The sequence below is a fragment of the Mastomys coucha genome, unplaced genomic scaffold, assembly GCF_008632895.1.
Source record: "Mastomys coucha isolate ucsf_1 unplaced genomic scaffold, UCSF_Mcou_1 pScaffold14, whole genome shotgun sequence".
NCBI lineage: Eukaryota > Metazoa > Chordata > Mammalia > Rodentia > Muridae > Mastomys > Mastomys coucha.
This window is the reverse complement of record NW_022196896.1, coordinates 118992468-119015063: the sequence shown is the minus strand read 5'-3', so window position 1 is coordinate 119015063 and position 22596 is coordinate 118992468. Positions and strand designations below refer to the sequence as shown.

Here is a 22596-nt window from a genome sequence, read left to right as displayed (position 1 = left end):
GAAGGGCCGCACGTCGCTCACCGTCCTCGTTTCCGCTTTAGGAGTAAACTGCAGTCCGCTTGGCGTGGGGAGTGGGAATGGAGGGGGCGCGAAGAAACCGGTGTCTTTTGGCTCCTCCGAGGCTCTGTAGTGGGCGTCCGGTGCGTCCCTAGCAACCGTTTGCGCGCGCTCACAGCTTGCCTTCCCTGAGGCCCGCCCACCGAGGTGTCTGATTGGTTCCTGACCCCTTGTTTCACTGCCTAAGTCGTTCTGCGATTGGTCGGTGGGCCAGAAGCGCGCGGATCGTCACGTTGCGAACTCGACTGAGACTAGCGCCGGGTTTAGGTGAGACACCAGCCTTCGGGAAAGCTCCAGGTGGCGGTGTGGCTTGGTTCCGCGCTGCTGCGGCGTGGCTCTGACCCTTTCCTCGCGCGCTCGCACTCCCTCCGCCCAGCCGCGACCCCGGGGTGGTGGCGGGTTCCGGCCGTTTGACCCGCGCTCGGGAGCCGCCAGCGCCCAAAAGCCTCTGACTGAACTGGAAGCTTTGCTTTAAGGTTAGACTAGCGGGCCCGTGAGCTCCGTGGATTCACTTATCTTCACCAGCTAGTGCTGGGATTGCAGTTACGTGCAGCCATGCCTGGCTTTATATGTGGTTAAAGACTTAAACTCAGGTCCTCATGTTTGCATAGCAAGAACTTTTTAGCACAGGGAACCACCCAGTTCCTGTAATTACTTTTAAGATTAAAAAATTTGTAGCGTTGACAGTTTAGTTTGAAGAATGGTAGTTTTTATATAAATTAAGATTTCGTAACAATATATTCTGAAGTTATACAAGTTCTAAGGAACAATGTTTATGACATTGGCAGTGTATTTAGAAGCCATAATTAGTTGTCCTAATCTTGTTTATAGATTAGTTTTAAAAGTAGAAAAACCACAGTATGATCGTATCATTGTTTGAGTAGCAGCAGTTAGTGCATTTAGATACCTAGAGAAGATGTACATACATCTTTGACATTAAAACGCACTACTTGGAAACGTCTATCCCCTGCCCGTCTTTATTTTGTTTGAGTCTGGTGGTGTAGCCTTGAACACTATGTAGGTACTCATCTTTTATTTCATAATGAGCTGTTGCTTTCTAGGATCATACCGAGTGCATGTGCCTGTGTATGTAAGATGCAGAATAGTGAAGGCAAATATCAGTCAGTGGTGGAAGGATTGCCTAACAGGTGGCTAGCTCTGGGTTTAAAGTACGCAAAAATACCGGTTGTCAGGTTGATGGTGTCTTCCTGTCTTCCTAGCACTTTCAGTGCCTCTGGAGACCTTGCCTCAAAAACAAACAAACAAACAAACAAAAGGGAAACAAAGCCCTACAGTTTGGGCCCAGCATTATGGCTCAGCTGGTAAAGACACTTGCTGCTAAGGTGTGACAATTTGGGACCCACAGGGTAGAAAGAGAGATGTGACTCCTGAAAGTGGTTTTCTGCGGAACATGCATGCCTCTCCCCCCTTCACACACACACACACACACACACACACACGTATTTAAACAGTTAAAACTACACATTTGAACCCACTAACTAACTTAGGAAGTAGGAGGCTGTGTCATTTCCTCCTAAGTTTAGTGCTCTGCCAGACTCCAGGGAACTGTCTGCCTGAAGTATGGGTCTTCAGTCTTGTTGGACTCTTATCCTGGATGTTGTATTTTTAAGCAGTGTATTTAGATTTTTTTTTAATATATTAAAGGAATCTTGCTGTGGATAACCTTTTGTATTTGAAGGTTTTCCCCTCTATACTGCTAGGATTGGTTCTTGTACACAATTCCTTCGTTCTCACTGCTGATTGCACCAGAACTTTCTTCTTGATGAGTATTTAAGTAATATTTTCTTTTTGACTGTTTTCCCTCTTTCCTTCCTTCTCTTCTCTTCTTGCCTACTGGCTTTCTACCTGTCTAGTTTCCCAGCCTTTACTGTTTTGAACCATGCTGGTCTGGACTAGTCCTTGTGTATCTTAGTGTTTATGGGCATGGATTTTTGTAGGCTAGTCCCTACAGTGTAGCCTCTCGGAAAGGTAGCTTCTCTTTTCAGTTGGTTTGAAGAGAGTGCATTTGATAGATGGTAACTTTGAAGAACTTTGAGCCTGTGTTTCAAATTCTTTGCTTTTGAGATTACTAGGACGGAATGGTTTTATAGAGTTGGGGTCACAATGGCTCTTTGAGTCCCTGGCTGCTTTAGGGGTTGTAGGATTGCTCGCCTCTGATTTCAGTTCATGTCACTTTCACCTTTTGGAAGTCTTCCTCCCTTCACCCGTCTCAGAGATGTACAGAATGACATTCTTGGTGAGCACTGGTTGTTACAAAACACATGGGTTGCTCAGACTGTGGTCCGAGCCTTGGCCTTTTCTTTTGTATTTGCAGGATCAAAGTTCACTTATTTATATTTGAATTTTGTGGTTATTGTGTGTGTCTATGGTTTGTGTGAGTGTGTCTGTTTATATGTCTGTGTGTACACCTTTGTAAGTAGGTACACAAAGGGAGGTCAGAGAAAACTTTCTGGGGTTCGCTTCCCTTTCTATCTTTACATAGTTTCTAAAGGATGAAGCTCAGGTTATCAGGCTTCCACGACAAGCACATTTACCTGCTGAGCCATCTTGTTGGCCCTGCCAATTTCTTAAACTTTTCATTTCTGTTTTTAAATTCCCCAGAAATAATCTTTGTATATAGGAGGACATAGGAAGCAGTTTCACTCCAAGTAGAAATCCTAGTTACGAGCCATTGAGTTTTGCTCCTGACTTGGCTCTTGGAATCCTGCAGGAGTGCTGTGGGGTGTGAGTTGCCGTTCTCTTCACTGTCCATTATATTGAAGGCCATGTTAGCTTCATCAGTGCTGGGGGAGACCTTATGGGTTTCCCATGTCTGCTTCTGAAATTGTCCATGTCCTGTTGCCCATTTATTTACTTTATGTAGCTTCATGGCATTTTGTAATATCAGCATTTTGTTCTTGGTGTGTAAGGGGCCCTGCCCTGCTGTGCTCAGGAGCAATTGACTAAGGCCTATAGTCTCATGAGTATATATCAGGCACTTCACTGGGATCATCTTGTAGACAACTATCTTGTTCTTTTTTGACGCTGGGAATCCCTGGCTATCCTTGAGCTTTTACTATACAACTGAGGATGGTCTTGTATTTCTGACCCGTTTGCTCCACCTCTCAAGTGCTGGGATTGCAGAGGAGAATCACATCACCATACTTAGCTGGGCTCCTAGGAGCTCTCTACAAGGTTCTTGGGATTTTGTTTTTGTTTTCTTTTTTTCCTTGAGACAGGGTTTCTTGTGTAGCCCTGGCTCTCCTGAAACTTGTTCTGTTGACCAGGATGGCCTTGAACTCACAGAGATTCTCCTGCCTTTGCCTCTTCCAGAGTGCTGGGATTAAAAGCACGTGCCACCTGGCAGTTCTGGTGGTTTATAAGAGTAGGTGTCTGTCCCTTCCTAGGGGTAACAGTTGTGTCCTGCGTTGGGAAAGGACCAGCCCTGCTTATCCAAGCTTGACCTTCCTTGTAAAGCAGCTTCTCAGTTAATTCTCAGGTATGCTAGTATAACAGGACTTCTTGGACCTGCCAGTGGATGAGTAACGACACAGAGACTCAAAGTTAATGTTTCTTATAGATTAGGCCTTAGCTTAGACTACCTCCCAGCTAGCTCATCTAACTTAATTAAACTGGACTAATGAAGGCCACGTGGTCTCTGATATGTCTCATCTCCTCCACGTCTGACTAGCCAAATCTCACAGCCTCTGCTTTTCACTCAGCGACTGTCTCTCAGCCCCGAAGTCCACCCTTCCCTTCTTGCCTAGCTATTGGCCATCAGGTCTTTATTAAACCAATCAGTGAGTGAGGAAGGTGTATGTTTACAAAACGCTGAGGCACATGATGAGCCATAAGATTAACAATACCCAAATCTGGTCAGTTCTCACCTCTCTGCCTGTACAGAATTGATAATTGAACAATACAAAGACTGCCTTCACACCGTGGACCTCAACATTGCTAGTATGGGGATCCTATATTGAAAAAGGTGTGTGTGGACCTCAGAAGCGTGATCTAGATTGTTTGTTCATAAACTATTCTGTTTTGGAAGGTAGCTCATGCTTAAGGTGGGCATATCTTGGCCCTGTGGTTTCCCTGTGTCATGAGAAAATCCAGCCATTAGTCCTGATGCTGGCCCCACTGTGTGTTTTTGTCTTTATTAATTACTGAATTACTAGGTGGGCCTTGCCTTTTCCTGGCAGAGAATACTTTCTTTTAGTGGCTGATTGTGGAGTGGCCTTAAGCTTCGATAACTAGTAACTATACACTTAGGGTTGCCATTCTTGCCAATAAGATTCATGGGGCCACTCCGTATTTCCACTGTGGGAAGTCATGGGAGTGAGCACATGGGACAAGTCTCTAGGAACTCAGCATTCACACAGTAAGGTCAACATCTGTGATATTCCAGTTAGTTCCCTAGTTAGTGTGACACTGTATTGTAGCTCTGAGATGTGTTGTCACTTAGAGACTCGGTCAGGGCAATGGGCATTTTCTGTATTTTTTTCTAATATTTGTTTTTGAGTCTACATTTAGAATAAGGAGTTGAAAATACCACACCTCCCAACCTGTCCTGTCTCTGGAGGTGGTCTTGCTTTTGTTATATGCCTCGGTGCTCTGTGAGTGGCTGGTTCTTATGGCATCCTTAAGACCTTGGCCTAGGAACATTTCCACACCTGTGAACCTGCATTTCCTGCTTTCTCTGGCGCCCCCCCCCCCATTGCATTCTGTTTCTTTCTCACTTTCCTTCTTGCATTTGTGTGTATTATTCTGAAAGAGTTTCTGTAGCCCAGATTGGGCTGACGACACTCACTCTGTAGACGGGACGCCAGCACTGCTTTCCTGCTCTGTCCTGCAGATGTTAATCATACACCCTTTGTTTTCCAGGTGTGGGCTATCGGAGGCGGGAGGTTGGTGCCCCGTTGCTCTGCTCTTCATGGAGGACAGAGGTCCACCAGTTTTTGCTGAGGACTGGAAGTGCTTGTCTGGGAGTCCTCTGGCTCAAGAAGGCCCAGCTTTCCATGCTACCTTCGAGCCCAGCAAGCCACTCTCCATAGCTCGTAGACACCTGAGCAGGAAGAATGGGCTTTCCAGACTCTGCCAGAGCCGAATGGCACTCTCCGGTAATTGCCTTGTGATGTTGTGGGCATCAACCTTGTAAGCTGAAAACCAAGTGGCAATTTCCTCCCCTGGAGAGCTCCTTTTATCCTGGACCAAAAGATGGCTTATGTTTTCAGAGCTGTCTTCCAAGATACTGGGGTATGCCCCCTGGTCCTGGGTTCTAGCCAGTAGGGAAGAGCTAACCTGTGTGGTGTTGTGTGACAGAGTGGTAGGGTTGGAGTTGGGGGAGGATTGAGGACCAGCCAAAGTACGTGCTTGAAACTGAGGATAGTCTAGAAAGCAGGGAAGTCCTTTAGGATGACAACTGTCCAGGAGCCAGAGCAGAGCAGAGCACAGGGAAGTGGTAGAATCCCGTCTTGAAGTACGAGAGCAGCTTGCTGAGGCATCAGATATTGAGGCCCAGCCAGCGTGTTGGACCTGGGAGAGAGCCGCTGGTGCTGCTGAAAGCAGAAAGCACAGCTTTCAGGAGGCTACTTCCTCTGACACTAGCCAGGCATCTGTGCTTCAGTGTTGACATGGGAGCTTGGTTTCAGGAAGATGTCACAGGAAGCTGCCCAGGGGACGGGTAAGAGGTAGAGTTGTGAGGAGGGCACTGGCTTGGTCACTGCTGGGGTAAGTGTGTGGCCTTGGAAGGTTAGGCTGAGGCCATGTTCTAAGAGAGTCTAGATTCTAGATGAAGGACAAAAGGGAAAGGAGAAAGGCCCAGTAGGAGAGTGGTGAGGACTCAGGTCATTTGTGTTTGGTTTTAAGGAAGAATAGACACCAGTGTGGGAGACATTGGGAGTTGAGTCTTAGAGATGATTGGAGCTAGAGGCAGGCATACAGGCCAAAAGTTCACTGATCTTTCCAGGGTACCTAGTAATGGGAGGGTGGAAGGATCAGTTGTTGGTGAGAGGAAGGGGAAGGCATGCAGGTGCATAGATGAGGGGTCTGCGAGATGCTAGCTGAAGAGGAGCTCAGTGCTTCTGATGGGTGAAGACTGAGGGTTCACTCCTTTAGAATGCTGAGGACAGAGCCCATGGGAGGAAGCAGGTAGAGGGGTGGGCAACAGGTAGCCTTTGAATTGTATGACATTTCCCAGGAAGAAATGGCTAGGCCAGTTGCTAGAGATGACTAGTATTTGAGAAGAGACATTGTAAGCAAGAGCTTTCTGGATGCAAAGGGCAAGGCCCTAAGAGTATGACCTAGAGAGAATGTTCACCTTGATCTGTCTGTACTTCAGAGAATATTAACCCATGCCACTGAACCTCTAAGGGTTATTTTGGAGCGACTCATTGAGTCAAAGCCTGTGCTTTAGACTGTGGGTTAGGCAAATGCTTGAGTCCTGTTTAGGCCACGTGTTCCCCCTGTCTTGGAGGCCTGCTCTGGCAGCCATTTGAGAGCTAATATATTCTGTCTATCCTTTCCTCACAGAGGACAGGTGGAGCTCATACTGCCTTTCATCATTGGCTGCCCAAAACATCTGCACAAGCAAGCTGCACTTTGCTTCTGGACCTGAGTATGCTGACCCTATAGCTGGGCCACTGGGCAGTACGTCCTGCTGCTCCTTGCTGCGTGGCCTGGCTTCAGGGTGCTCTGGACCCCTGCTCTCCACCCCTGTGTGCAACCCCAACAAGGCTGTCTTTACTGTGGATGCCAAGACCACAGAGGTATTTGCTGTAGTTTGAGGCTCAACATATGGATCTAGAGTTGTCAGACCTGGTCTCTTCAACAAAGGAATTGGTGTTTTAAGTGTAATTAGAAAAATAGATGTTTTTACCTATCTGATTGCAAAGAGATAAGAATTTGTCCTTTTTAGACAGACACTCTAGAAATGTGAGGTACATTTTGTATTATGCTTCTAGCATATTGGCTTAGTTATGCAAGTGAAATTCAGTGCCTGAATAAAATGTGTTTATATTGTATATAAGAGTTGAGACTGTTAGACATTCCTGGAGTGTGATGCAAATTTCTACATTTTCATAATAGTCTTATAAGTTACTTTGTCATATTACATATGTGTATGTTTTGACACGTGTGTGCCACAGTGTGAGTGTGTAGATCAGAGGAGAACCTATGGGAGTCTGTTTTCTCCTACTTTGTGGGTCTCAGGGATGGAAGCTAAGTTGTTAGGCTTGATGGTAAGTATCTATCTGTTGAGCCATCTCTTCAGCTTCTTGATTGGCATGTGCTTGTTTTGTGTGGAGGAGTGTCTTAGGTGTAGTTGGTTCTGATTGAATGTATCTGTGAGGTAAAGTGCCTGAGGAGCATGGGGTGAGCATCATTGTCTGAGACCCTGATGGGAAGTGCTACAGCAGTGGTTCTTAACCTTCCTAACAGTTCTTTATGTTGTGGTGACCCTCAACCATAAAATCAATTTCGTTGCTACTTAGTAACTGTAATTTTGATACTGTTATGAATCATATGTAAATATTTTTGGAGGTTTGCCAAGTGGTCTAGCCTCAGGCTGTGAACCGCCCTCCTAGAAGCCTTCATGTTGCCTCCTGTACTGTTTTGTCCTTGGTTATTTCTAGGGGCCCTTGTAACTGCTGGTGATGTGTGTGTCCTCTGCAGATTCTGGTTGCCAATGACAAAGCCTGCAGCCTCCTAGGGTACAGCAGTCATGACCTGATCGGCCAACAGCTCTCCCAGTTCTTCCTTAAGTCGGATTCCGAGGTGGTAGAAGCCCTCAGCGAGGAGCATGTGGAGGCTGATGGCCATGCTGCAGTGGTGTTCGGCACAGTGGTGAGTGAGTGTGTGCTCATGTATACATGCACTGCAGTGGGTTGAGGGCTTGTGGGGTAGAGGATGCTGTCCCTGTCTTTAAGGGAAGAGCAGTATGTAAAGGGACAGGCTCCATTTCCCTGCCTCAGTTCTGACTTTGAACTGTTTTCTGCTGTGAGGTTGGCAGCACCTACAACTTTAGCATCTTGACTGAAACTTGGTCCTGGTACTGTTTCCCAACCTCAGATGAGAAGACGAATGGGCTCTTTAAAACCAAAGCATTCCTAAGGTAGATATAGTGGCTGTGGACCTTTGTTATCTTTAGAGAGCCCCAAAATTAGGTGAGGGTTGAGGCTTGGAACTCATTTTGAAAAACTTCAGGTACCACATGAAAGTCCCAGAAAAGTGATATAACCCCCCCCTCCATCTTTTCATGTGTTTGTTGTTAGTGCAGATTTATAAATGTTGCAAGTTTCTCTTAACCCTGCTAGCTTCCAATTAATTGAGATAGGACTATTTTATTTATTTAACAGCTTTAAGACACAACAACTAGCCATTAGAGAGCTCTGCGTTTGACTGAGAGAGCCTCCTCAATGAATAATATGGAAGACTGATAGATAATTCCTGGCCCCAACCTCAGGCTGCCATATTAATCTATTTTAATTCTCTGAACTTCTCTGGCTACCTCCCAGAAAATATCTCTGAGATACTTGGATTTTATGGCTTTCTCTGCTCCAGATGTTTTCTTAATTTTTTTTTTCTTTTTAAAAATTTTTTTTTATTCACTTTATATCCCAATCACAGCCCCCCTCCTTCCTTTCTTCCCAGTCCCACCCTTACAAGTCCCTTATCCTACTGCCCCCCTGGGTCCCACCACTTCCTGGGGTATCTAGTCCCAGCAGGTCTAGGCGTCCTCTGCTGCTGAGTCCCCACCAGCAGCCCAAGTAGTGGGGAAGGGGATCCAGTCGATGGCAGGGAAGAGAGACTGAGCCTGCCGCTCCACTTGTTAGGGAGCCCGTATGAAGACCAAGCTGCACATTTGCTAAAACTGTGTAGGGGTTCTAGGTCCAGCTCCTGTGTGCTCCCTTGTTGGTGGTCCAGGCTCTGTGGGTCTTCTTATGGTGCCTTTGACCTGTCTGACTTGCTCACTTCTCTCCCCCATTTTCCACAAGACTCCACCTGATGTTTGAATGTAGGTCTCTGCATCTGCCTTCATCCGCTGCTGGATGAAGCCTCTCAGGAAACTATTATGCTAGGTCCCTGTCTGCAAGCATAGCAGAGTATCTTTAATAGTGTTAGGGGGTGGATCTCTTGCATGGGATGGGTCTCAAGTTGGGGCTGTTGTTGGATGGCTGTTCTCTCAGTCTCTGCTCCATCTTTATCCCCTGCACATCTTGTAGGCAAGGCCGATTCTTCTGATGTCTTCTGGATCTTCTCCCCAAGGACTTCCTCCCCTTCCCTGGGTGGGAGGAAGTCAGTCCTGTTCTCTCCCCTGCTCAGTTACTGCATGATCAGCTCTTTATTGGCCAATCAGGGAATAATTTGGAAGCCATATTTACACAACATTAAGACAGGAGATTCTGGGCTGGAGAGATGGCTCAGCGGTTAAGAGCACTGACTGATCTTCTGAAGGTCCTGAGTTCAAATCCCAGCAACCACATGGTGGCTCACAACCATCCGTAATGATATCGGACGCCCTCTTCTGGGGTGTCTGAAGACAGCTGCAGTGTACTTACATATAATAAATAAATCTTTAAAAAAAAAAGTTTAACATAAGTTTGTAAAATAAGACAGGAAATTCTCAGAATATGAATTGCAAATATAGGGGCAAAGTCAGCATTTGAATAATACAAGGATAATTTTTACACAGTGCACAATAACATTATGCCTATAGTGTGTGTACGCATAGGCATGTGTGTATGCATGTACGTGTATGCACATGAATGCGTGTGTGTGCATGCATGTGGCAGTCTGAGGTTGGTGTCAGGAATCACCCTCTATCACTCTTCCATATTATTCATTGAGGCGGGCTCTCTCAGTCAAACCCAGAGCTCTCTAATGGCTAGTCTTGCTAGCTTACTTGCTCTGGGTATCCAGTCTCTATCTCTGAAGCTGGACTTACTGGTGGGCCTCCACTCTCAGCCAACATTTAAGTGGGTTTCTGGAGATCCTAGCACAGGTTCTCATGTTTGTATGGCAAGCACTGTAACTGATGAAGCATGTCCTAAGCTCTCTGAGATGGTGTACAATTGTAGCAGTGCACCTGATTCTTCCCTTTAAATTCATACATTCCATTTATTTGCTGTGTGCTTGGTGGTGGGCTTAGCGTTTTACTGGAGAGTTGTGCTCCTCTCTCCTAGGCTGCTGGGTAGATCTGGGATGTTGCCAGGTGAGTTGAATTGTTGAATGCCCAGGGCTGAGCCCCAGGCATGGGAACTTGGACAGCGTCAGTTGTATTAACAAATTACTGGACCAAGAAGCTGATCACTACCAAGAAAACAAATACCAACAAACCTCATCAACACCAACAGCAAAAGGATAGTTGAGTGCACATGTGAGCTTTTCTTACCCGCTGCTTCTCTTTTCCACATAGGCTCATGCCTCCCATAAGAGTCATTTTGTCCTCTTGGTCCACCGACTCACCAGTTCTCTCTGAAAGTACTATCACAGGTCCACCCTGTGTGTGCTTCAGGAGTTTTCTGGGTGTTTCTTAGTCAGGGGTGGCAGTCACAGATTAGCCATCACACGGAGTATGAACCTGTCCTGATAAACATTCACTCAGACTGTAGCGCTGAGGACTAGAACCTCATTGTACTTTGGTAGATTTCTGAAAGGTGGGTGGACCATTTAAAGGACAGGGAAGGTCTCCTGATGACAAGCACTTTGGCATGCTAGTTGCAGGGTCCACACTGCAGACGCTGCAAGCCTGTTACTGTAAATGTGTGTCTGTAGGTGGACATTGTCAGTCGAAGTGGGGAGAAGATTCCAGTCTCTGTGTGGATAAAGAGGTTGCAGCAGGATCGTGGCTTGTGCTGTGTAGTGGTTCTGGAGCCTGTGGAGAGGGTCTCGGCCTGGGTCGCCTTCCAGAGTGATGTGAGTATATTTTCAAATCTTGGCTATCTTCTGCTAACACAGTGTTCTTTTCTTTTGTACGAAAGGAAGTGCCAGAGCTAACTGGAGGTTGTCTTAGCTATGGCCCTTACTAACTGCATTCTTTGAGTAAGGACTCCCATCATTGATGCCTCAAGTAACCTTATCTGTAAAATGGGAATATAATACTCAGGATTGTTCTTATGTCTAGAGATGTCTCACTTTTAGAATAGTATGTGAACATTAACTGGGATGTTGTTACTGGAAAATCTGGTGTGACCAGAGCTTTTGGAGAGTACTTGAGAAAATGGTATTAGTTTATAAACACTAGAACATAACCTTCAATGAAGTTTAAAGAAGTGTGAGAAGCGTCTGTCAAGAGCATTGCTTTCTTTCCCCCCAGGGAACTATCACATCATGCGACAGTCTCTTTGCTCATCTCCATGGGTTCACATCTCCAAAGGACGTAGTTGGACAGTGTATCATAGACTTGATTCCATCCATGCAGCTCCCTCCTCCTGGCCAACATGTTCCAAAGGTAGGTACCTGACCATCCTCACTGTGTGCTGGATGTTGCGTTTTTTACACTAGACCCTGTAACTTGACCTCAGGGTCATTCTTGGGTGGGGCAAGCTCTAGCTCTAGTTCTCTGAAATTTGAGGCTCAACCAAGGCCCAGAGCCTAAGTGGTGTGGCTGACTAGCCTTGTCTCCTGAGCCCTCTTCTCTTTTCCATGGTCCAGGAGGATGGGCTGACCTGGTGTAAACTAGTACCCTGCTTAGAGTTCTCCAAACTGAACAGATAGGTTTTATATAAAGACACATGATTAGTTGGGGGAACTGAGGCTTGTGATTATGAGGCCACCTGCAACCTGGAAACCCTGGGGTATGACCTAGGTGTGGCTCACCCAAGGTTGAAGGCCAGAGACCCTGGAGTTCTGACATGGGGCATTCCAGCTGCAAAAGAGAGATTCCTATTGGCCCTTCCTCCATTTTTCTCTTGAGACCTTGAGCTGACTGGGTGATGCTGCCCATACTGAGCATGGCTCTCCCTTATTCAGACCACTCAGAATCACACATGTATCTGGAGGCACCCTAAAAGACCTTCTTGGAAATAATGCTTGAATGGCATTAGATACTTGTTAGCCATCACCTCCTGGGGCTAGACAGCCACATCTCACAGAGGTGGCAGGGAAATTGGGTCATGGTGGATGCTTGGTTCATACTGAATTATTAGGGTCCCCATTTTTCAGCTAGTATGTGATCTCTACACTGGGAACCTTAGTGCTGGCCTTTACCTGCTGTCATCTCTGTGCCTTTAGAGGCGGACTGACTAGACAGCTGTTTTGGCCAAAGCTAGGTTTTTTTGTTTTGTTTTTTTGTTTTGTCTTGTTTTTTTGTTTTTTAAAGAAGAGGCCATTCAGCGTATCTCCCAGGTGTGGTTCTTTAAACTCAGTCCACTCGGTTGGCTTTTGTGTGTCACATTTTCTGGTTCATGAGATGCAGCCCTGCCTCAATTTTGTCCTTTGCATCCTCTCTTCTACTCTGAGGAAGGAGCTAATAGACTGGCAGGGCACGGTTAGTGGCAGTGCTGTATGTAGAGTCCTATCACAACAGCTGCTGCTGGCCAGGTCTCAGGCAGACTCTTCTTCTTCTTTTTTTTTAATGTTTATATTGTACATGTTGGTCTTTTGCCTGTATGTGTGTCTATGTGAATGTCAGATCTTGGAGTTATAGACACTTATGAGTTGCCATGTGGGTGCTGGGAGTTGAAACAGGGTCCTCTGGAAGAGCAGTCAGTGCTCTTAACTGCTGAGCTATCTTTCATCCCCTCAGGCAAATTTTAACTTCCTGAGGCAGGTGTCCTGGGAATGGCAGAAGATACATGTAAGTGTATTCTTTGCTCCTGTTTTAGTCACCATCTCCCCTGTCTACACAGGATCTCCATGTCCCTCTTCCATTTCTGGCTCATGGGTCTTGGGGGCAGGTGGGGTTGGCAGAAGTAGATCTTGGACAGCTCTGCCTCTGATGTAAGTGAAGTGAGTCTTGAATTCTCTTTGCTCAGTGCCCATGAACTGGGTGCTTCACTGTGTTCAGGACAGGGAAGATGAGCTACCAGGCCTCCAACATAGTCCCTAACTTCTCATGTCTTCCAGAGTGGTCCCTGAAATGGTGGAAGAGAAAGCCTGTGTCCAGGCTCTTTCTTACCTGAAACCTGATTCACCCTGGTTAAGAACACCGTACTAGACAAGTTTGTTTTTCATTTTATTTTACTTTATTTTACTTGACACAAAGTTTCTCTGAAGTTTTTGCTGTTCTAGAACTCTCTTTGTAGATCATACTGGCATCAAACTCAGAGCCACCTGCCTCTGCCTTCCAAATACTAGGATTACACTGTACACCCCATGCCTGGCTCTGATCAAACTCTTTATTGGAAAATTGCATGCCTTCCAAATAATAGAATCAGATAATGTAAGGACTTGGTTGTCTGTTGGAGAGAGGAGTTGAGAAAGTAGATGGGATGGTCCCACAGAGTGACAGCAGGAAACCAGCTCTAGGGTAGGAGGACAGAGCATGGGTGTGGAACTATGGGTGCTGTCTTAGTGGTGTTTCCTACTGCTCTGAATAAGAGACTCTGACGAAAGCAACTTAAGAAAGAAAGGTTAGTTTGGCTTACAGCTGAAGGTACAACCTAAGGCAGCAGGTATGTGATGCGGCTGCTCACATTGCAGCACATCATTCTTGGGAAGTAGAGGGTGATGACTATGTGCTGTGTGCTCAGCTCCCCTCCCAACTTGTACAGTCCAGGACCCCAGCCACAGTGGGTGGGTCTTCCCACTTCAGTCAATGCGGTCAAGATCACTCCCTATAGGCATGCCTAGAGGCCTGTCTTAAAGCTGGTTCTAGACTGTGTCATGATGACCCTAATCATCATGACCAAGCACTCTCATAGATGGATTCTGCTTTCCCTGAGACCAGGAGATGTGGGAGAAGCACTGCTTTTTTCCCTTCCAGATTTGGAGCTGAGAAGAGGAGTGCGGCCTGTGGATACCAGCAGGCTGTAGCTTGGCACAGATGCCTGCTAGGAATGAGGCTGGGTCCAGTCCCCTTATTGGCTTGCACCTTGGTTATTATTATGCATTTGTTCTGGACCCTGAGTCCTCCCGGCCTGCTGCTGCTATTGCCAGGGTTCCAAATTCTTGGGGGTAGGGTGGGGCTGGAGCAGCATGGATGGGGGATGTTTCTAGCACTGAAATGTGAGTGAGGCTGGGATCTAGAACATCAGGATTGTGCCTACACAGTACTGCTGTAACACTGAGTGGGGCTGTCCTGTCTTTCAGAGTCTCAAGATTCAACGGTCTGTTGGGAGAGCCAGAGATGGCACCACCTTCCCTCTCAGTCTGAAGTTGCAATCCAAGCCCAGTGGAAAGGCTGTAGCTGACAGTGAGGCGGCCTCTGAACCAGGTTACCAGGCTTCCGTGTGGGTGTTCTGCACCATCAGTGGCCTCATCACTCTGCTGCCTGATGGCACAATTTATGGAGTGAACCACAGCTTTGCACTAATGCTGTTTGGTTATGGGAAGACAGAGCTCCTGGGCAAGGTAGGCTTGCCTGGTCTCCCAGCTCCTCAGTACTCTGCATGTGCCAGAGGATCTGAACCTGATGGGCTGTAAAGCTTATAACAGGCTGTACCATCCTATTCATAACCATCTTATTTCCCTGGGACGCACATCGGTGTCTACTTTTGGACTGACTGACTGACTGTGTCCTGGATCATTCTAGAGGAGCAAGCTGGTCCTCTGTTTAGGAACTCTGTTTCTACCCTGCTGGCTCTGGTCTGGCCATCGAGCCAGGCTTGGGCCACACTGTAGATAGTGTTTGTTCACACACACTGAGCATGGTTGGTGGGAGGCAGCAGGGCTTCTCTTCTTGGGGTTGGAGGTTGGGTAGATGTTCTACTCACCAGGCTTCATGCCTTAACTTTCCCTTTATCCTCAGCCAGACCTGTAGGGAACAGTCTCATCATGACTCTGTACAAGCCTCCATAGACAATGTGGAACACATTCCAAGTCATATACCTTAGCCATGAGCCAGTCTGTTGGATCAAGTCATATACCTTAGCCATGAGCTAGTCTGTTGGATCAAGCAAAGTAGAGAAAGGCCATTTTGCTTCCTGTGTTGCCAGCTAGAGTAAGCCACTAGCTGAGTAACTGATAGCTCACATTTTTGGCTTGGATGCTGTTTGGGCATTTATGGGAACATTCTGCTTTTTAAGGGTCACGTCAGCCCCAGAAGTCATGCCTAACAGCTCCCACCACCTCTTTTTGTCTAGGGGATGGATCCTAGTGGTGTTCTGGACCTTCTGGGAAGGTACATAGCTCCCATATGCCGAAGAGGGATTGTCGAGCAGCCTTGGGAAGCCACCTACTGCCAGCTTTTGGCATCAGCATATCCCTCCCTAGCTTTTGACACCACTGAGTGCCCACCAGGCTCACCAGGTCCTGGGTGCAGGTGCCTGGGGCCCTTTACTAGGCATCCGGATCACTTGGGGCCTAACTCCAAGGCAGGAGCCTCTATCTTTTCTTGTTGTTTCTACTAGGTAATCCTGGACTGTGTGTGACTGTGTGTGTTAGAGTATTCTCCTATGAGGTTCTAAAAAGAGGTTATTCTGCTTTTAGTAAGACCCAAAAGCGTAACTAACAACTCAAGTTCACTTCAATTGAGTTATACTGAAAGCAGCTAGCACCTGGCTTTCTGTAGGCATATTATAGGCTTTGAGAGCTCCCAGAGAACCTCATAGGTATAAATCCTTGGCCCTCATTGAGCTTAGAGTTACTTGGATTCTTGTGGCACAGGCAACTATTCAGGCAGGGAGGCTGCATACAGGCTCAGAAGCGGTGTCTGTGTGAACAGCTCTTAGTGTGGTAATATGGCCCTTGGTGGGTACCCATCAGTGTTCTTGGACCAAGAGCTATAAGTTGTTAGCTTGGCAAATACAGGGTCTCTGCTCTAGGCAAATGTGAAAGGCCAGGGATCTACTTGGAAGACATATAGGTATTTGCATAACTTGCCTTATAGTACATTATGTTTGTCTTTTTTATTAAAAAATAAAAACATTATGAATTATGTATCAGGTGCCAGGGAGCCAAAAGCATGTGATCCAAGATCTTTCCCATTCTGAGGACTGAACTGTTCACATTGCTGACATTTTCATTTTCTAAGGATGAGTTTAGTGGGTCAGCGTGGATCCTCCTAGGTTCTGAAATGTCACTGTTTTGCTCTCTAGAACATCACTTTCCTGATCCCTGGCTTCTACCACTACATGGACCTTGCATATGAGAGTTCTGCACAGCTGCCAGATCTGGTCAGCTGCATGAACATTGGCAGCAAGAGCGGGCCTGGGGAGATGAGCTCCCATGCCCAACAGGACTGGGAACTGCCCAGTGGGGCCCAGGGTAAGGCACAGCCTCCTCCACCACAGTGTTTATGTCCTTAGAGGTTGGTGGCACTATAGCAGAGCAGAAGGCTCTGGTGACCTTTCCAGACTCTCAAGGGTGGGTGGAGTAATGAGAGGCTCTGTTCTAGTTTGAGGCTGTTTTGTACAGTCCTCTTGTTCTTCTTTCCCAGGAGCTAGGACAGTTGCGGGCAGTGTTTCACAGATGTTTTAGCATCTAGAAGGGAATTAGGAAGTCCTCTAAGACTGAATGAACCACTTGTACCTGAGACACAAATAGCTGGCCAAAGTCTTGTCCATTTAAAGAGAATTTATAACCGAGCCAAGTATAGCATGGAAGGTTGTAATTTGAGGCCAGCCTAGAATATATAGAAAGACCCTATCTGGAAACAAAAAGCTGCCTCCCACTGTCCCAAAAGTTATAACAGTACATTTATGTAGTTTCATGTAGTATAAGATTGAGTAGTTGTAGCATATCATATTTTTCTAAGTTATGTTACAACCTGTTGACATGTATATATGTGTGTGTGTGTGTATATATGTATGTATCCATCCCCATCCCCATAGTTTAAGGGTTTCTCTGGTTTGTGGAGTCAGTGTAAGCGTCTGTCCTCTTCTGGGGAAGGAGAGGAGCAATAAGACCAGAACAACAGTGAGGGGTCAGTGAGTGCTGGCTGAAAGAGAAGCTACTGGGCTTCTGGTGTGCTCGGAAGTGTAGGCTGTCTGAGTGTTTGAGGTTTTGAAACAGGTACAGGTGTGTTTTAACACAGTGGTTGGGAATAGACAACATTCTTGATTTTGCTGTTAGGTCCAAGAATTGATGTGGTATTGGCACGGGGCCACATGCCATCACAAGATGAGACCCTGAAGCTGGTGGGAGGACAGGTCTCCCCTGGGACTCAGACACGGTTGGAAACTGGATGCCAGATACTTCCTCCTTCTGCATCTCAGCCCTCGCCGGGGTAAGTGCCTTGGTGGAGGTTGCAGGTTTACTAAACACCCAGCTAGGTAACACTCAGCTCCTGGGTAGTAAAGTCAGTGGTAGCTAATGTGTACTGGTCACCTGCTCCGTCTACACAGTAGTGTTTCCTGTTACATGACTTGAGTCCCTGCAGTCCTAGGAGAGAGTGCCCCTGATGCTCTTCTCATCTTCTGGACAAGGAAGTAGGACGCTGAGAGCTCAAGAAGACTAAGAGATAGATCTCTAGAACTTTGGAAATCATTTGAAAGCACTCTTTATATATTCTTAAATAAAATTATTCATTTTGAGTAAAGGAAGTTATAGTGGAAAACTTTGAAAGGTGGGAATAAAAATTCATTTGTCTGTCACCATAGCTAATATGTCTCTAATGACAGGTTTATTTTGCTGCAGTGTGACATATAGAATAGATAATGTTCTATACATCACAAAAGTTCAAAAGTCAGGGCTTGTTAGGGAAGGGTGTGTTCTGAGGAACTGAGGCTGAAGTGCAGTAAATTCTTACATTGTGGGCCAGATGCTCAAAAAACAAAACAAAACAAAATAAAAACCAACCTCCAGGTCAAGAACTTGGTCAATATTAGGGTCCTTGGCTCCTCAGAAGGCAGCCCTTGGTGTTCCTGGCATGAGGACCTGAGGTCCCCAGGGCAGCTCTGGATATAGGTCCCATGTTGCCTTGTATAAATTTCTGCTGGTAGGACAAGAGGAAGGCCCCCCGTTCCCACCTCCCACCTCCCAGCCCTCCCACCCTCCAGCTCCAAAGAGTCACTTGAAAACCTCTCAGTACCCCTTCCACAGTGACCAGAATTCAGTGACAGGTGATGCTTGGCTGCCAGGGCAGCTGGCAGATGTCCTTCATTTCCTCGGTTGTTGTCATGCTTGATTCTAAGTCTCCAACACAGAATTTACCCCTGCTTGCTCCCCTTCTAACTTGATGCTAACACAGTGTTAATGGCCGAACCATTGCTGAGCAAAATCATTGGTGGTCTTCCCTCAGCCCCTGCAATGCAGATTTCCAGAGGTCATACTGCAGGGACAGGATCATATCCCTAGTCTACCAGTTTTCCTAGCAAGTACTCTGAACCTTTCTAAAATCCCAGAGCCTATTTGTCAGGGTTTGGGGTAGAAAGGCTTTAGGAGCAGGTGAGACAATAGAGGATGGAAATACTGAGAACCACTGGCATCCAGCAGCATTTGGAGACTTCAAGAGGGTAAATACCATGGCTAGGCGCTGTCTAAACCCCTTGGCTAGGTCTTTCTGAGGCTCTTGTGGTGTGCATCCCCCAAGCCTTCATTCTCAGGCCGTCCCTGTAATTAGTTCCTGGAGAGGGCTGGACTCACCCTGTGAGAGGGAGGGAGCAGTGGGTAGACACAGGGCTTTTTTGCCTGTTCTCTGCAGACCTTCATCTCATCCCTATTTTCCCAGGAAGCCTTTGTTTTTAGAACTCCACCAACAACATTCTCTCATAGACCTTTTCTATTATCTTGATTACCTTCTGCTTTACAATTTGTGGGGACACCATTTAAAGACCACATCGTGTATCTGGTCACCAGGTGCTTGACCTTAGTTATGATTGATATGAGCAGATAGTAATAGTAAGCTTGTGGATACCTTGAATGATAAGCTAGTGGAGGCAGGTCATCCTGCCTGGACTGCAGCAGCCTCCTCACACTAGATGTGGTCCCCCTTGCCCTGCTCCTCCCATTGTTCCTGCTCCTTTCCCCAGGCTCCTTGCTCTTCCTCTGAGTAGATATAAAATTGAAACTGTTTGCCCTAAGTGTACCATGCTCAGTTCATTGTACTTATCTCTCATAGAGGGAGAATCAGTGTGACCTCTCACTGTCACTAGTGACTGTCATCCAAATTCCTGTTTCCAGGGTGGACAGCAACTCAGTAGATGGTGAGCAGTCGTTGCTCACAGAGCAGCGAAGCATTCCAAAGAGGAACCTGCTAGCCCATGGTGGACAGTTACTATCTCAGAACCAACTAGACACCCCAGAATTATCCCTACCAGTCCTTAAAGAACATTTATTGTCTGAAATTCAGAAAAATATCTCAGAGGAAAGCCCAGTAGCCCACCGGAAATGGTTACTATCCAAGGCCCAGCCCGACACCGCAGAAGGAAGCCTGCCAGCCCACGCTGCGCAGTTAGTGCGTGCAGGCCAGCGCAGCCGTGTCTCGGGAAAGGAGAACAAGGCCCAGCACGGCACCGCAGAAGGAAGCCTGCCAGTCCACGCTGCGCAGTTAGTGCGTGCAGGCCAGCACAGTCGTGTCTCGGGAAAGGAGAACCCTTCAGCAGCAGAGAGCTACAGGGAAGGTCTGTTTGAAGAAAGCAGGTCCAAACCAGTGGATGCAAAACTGTTTGCTTTATGTGAAGATTCTGAGCCTCTCATCCCAGTTAAGGACAGGAGCAGCAGGTTAGACATGTGTAATCTGCAACGGGGAGCTCAGTGGGAGTTGATGGGTGTCAGCAGTTCCAGCAGCCCTGACCCTTGGGCTGATGCCACCATGCATGAGCCCCACACTACAGGGCAGGTAGCAGGAGGGAGCCTGACATACTGCCCACAGCATAGAAGCGAGTGGATTGCGCAGCAGCGAGGCCAGGACACAGCTCCCAGCCCCTCTGGAATGGCGTGTGTCTTGCTTGGGACACCCACTCTGGATGAACCATGGCCAGGAGTGAGAAATGATCGAGAAGAGCTGCAGACTTGCTTGCTTAAGGAACGGTTGTCCAAGTCAAGCTTTGGGGGAACTCTGGGCATGTCCTGTGTGGAACTTGTCCCAGCAGAACATCCTCCTTTCACCGCCCCTGTGTCCTTCTGTGAGCTGGGAGGCCAAGACCTATGTGCTAGCCGCTCAGGCAGTTCCTCAGCCTGTTATGCTTTGGCCACCGACCTCCCTGGTGTCCTGGAGGCAGTGGAAACCCAGGAGGCTGATGTGAATTCTTATTCCTGGAACCTCAAGGAGCTCTGTCTCAATGACCAGACAGACAGAACTCCATCACATTGTTCCTGTACCACGTCTGAACTCAGCGAGACGCCATCTCTTTCAGTGGTGGGGTCAGATTTAGATGTGGGTGTTCTGTACAGGCAGACTTCAGGTATTTTAGTTGACCGAGAGATGTTGCTCCTTACTGGGACCTATTCTGACCTTGGTGAAGGCCAACGGTTCCAGGACATGGGAGCAGGACATGATCGAGCAGAACTGTCTAACATTTCTTTGGTATCCTCTGAACACTATGAAACTAGTGACATAGAAAGCCCAGGTTGTGGCCCTCCCATACCTGATCCTGGTCCCAATGATATGTGCCTATCATCAGAGAAGCCCAGGCTGAGTGCCCAGATCACTTCCACTCCTGTGGCACCTGGGGCCACCAGCCTGCAGCAGGAGATCCAAGAGGGCATCTACTCTGGAAGCTGCTACCACCGAGATGGCTTACGACTGAGTACGTTCTGGGGAAGAGGCTTTTTAAATTCTAGCAGTGTTTAATGAGGTCATTGGAGGGATCTGCAGAGCTCTGTACTTCCTCACCTTCCTGCCCTTCAGGTATACAGTTTGAAGTAAAGCGTGTGGAGCTCCAGGGCTCTGCAACCCTGTTCTGCTGCTGGCTGGTGAAGGACCTCTTACATAGCCACTGGGACTCAGCCACCCGAACCCGCCTGTTCCTTGCCAGCCTGCCCAGCTCTACCCACTCCATGCCTGAGCTGTCTGGATCCAGCTTTGGAGAGGTTGGTACCTGGTCAGCTCAGTCCCCTCTGCACTTCCTCCTGTGCTGCAGGTTTTCCAGGCATCACTGCTTTTTTGGCTGGAATGGGTGGAGAGTATGCCTGTGGCTTTTTTAACATTGTCTTAGTACCCTGTGTAAGTAGAAAGCAAATGTAGGACTTTAAATGAATGTATACCTTGTACAGTGGGATGTAGATGCATTTAGACATAAGCCAGTTTGGGTTGATGGCTGGACACTGCGAGAGGGGCCAGGTGGAGTGTGAGGCCAGTCCTCTGTGAGCACAGAGATAGGAACGGCAGGGATGCAGGTGCTGTACTAATGGAGATGAGATGACTTGTGATCGCCCAGACCTTTCTTTGTGTCCTCAGGTGCTCAGAGCTAAGCCGTTGTTTGAGGAATCCCCAATACCTGCAGAGCTAGAGGGTCTGGCGGCCTGCGAGGGAGAGTACTCCCATAAGTATAACACCATCAGCCCACTTGGCAGTGGGGCCTTTGGCTTTGTGTGGACTGCAGTGGAGAAGGAAGGCAACAAAGAGGTGCTGGGGCTCACGTGGGGAGACTTGTCATGGTAGAGGAGGGACCAGGACATGGGTCTTTCTGTACTACACACACTAAGCCCAGACCATAGCCCTACTGAGCTCTGTACTTAGACTTTGCTTTTTTGCAGGCTCTTTGGCCCTGGCCAGGCTTATTACTATGTTGCTACTCCCCTCTCTGAGCAAGAGGCTTATACTGTTCTTCTGCTATCCACAAGGCATCATGCTCCATGGGCATGCAAACTTACTTTTAAAACCAAACTTAAGGCCTTCTCTGCTTAACTGAAAAAATATGTCCCTAACAAACACAGATGCAAGCTAGCTGACAAACACTCTCAGGGTCACTCAAGATTTTTTGTGATAGCTCTCATATGCCTGTTGGGTGCCAGGCATTTTTTAGGTGCACTGAATTTCTCCCAACTGGCCTCCTTCCCCAGTCATTAGGGTCATCCTATGCATTCCTCTATCTGAGCCTTAGCTCTCACTTTTCTTGGCTCCCAGATCCCACTGGCACGTTGCGATTTAGTCCCAACCATCCTATTCAGAGGCAGAGCCATTTCCTGCTTTTCTGAACAGTGTTGGGCTCCCCAAGCATGCAACTACCAGTCAGATCCTGGAGGGCCCTTGAATATTGCTACCGAGTGTTTTCTTACCTTGGGGCTGGGATGCCCCAAAGGTCTGTCTCGGTGTTGCTGGGTCATACTCTTTGTGGTTCTAATGATTTTTCAGAGAATATTTTAGGATTTTCCCATAGTATGACAGTTATGTCTTTCCTCTCCTTGGTCCACTTTTCATCCTTCTTTCTTCCTGTCATATGTGTGCTGGAGATCAAAGAATACTTAGAGGCGTTGGTTCTCTCTACCATATGGGTTCTGAGGATTGCATTCAATTGGTTTGTTGGTGGGCACTTTTACCTACTGAGCCATTTCACTGGT

At 47.3% G+C, this 22596-nt stretch overlaps 1 protein-coding gene across 4 annotated transcripts in view; it reads left to right on the top strand.

Annotated features, from left to right (window-relative positions):
• Positions 1-41: 41 nt before the first annotated feature.
• Pask (PAS domain containing serine/threonine kinase) overlaps positions 42-22596 on the top strand; it is a 32278-nt gene continuing 9723 nt past the window's right edge. For 2 of the 4 annotated variants that reach the window (XM_031368487.1, XM_031368485.1), the window contains exons 1-12: positions 339-533; positions 4939-5174; positions 6586-6821; positions 7726-7896; positions 10828-10968; positions 11369-11503; positions 14305-14565; positions 16251-16419; positions 17227-17380; positions 19276-20843; positions 20945-21126; positions 21494-21661. In XM_031368487.1, coding sequence (XP_031224347.1) covers positions 4988-5174; positions 6586-6821; positions 7726-7896; positions 10828-10968; positions 11369-11503; positions 14305-14565; positions 16251-16419; positions 17227-17380; positions 19276-20843; positions 20945-21126; positions 21494-21661 — 3372 coding nt within the window. In that variant the 5' untranslated portion in view covers positions 339-533; positions 4939-4987. The other 2 variants (XM_031368486.1, XM_031368489.1) reach the window with 2 other exon arrangements.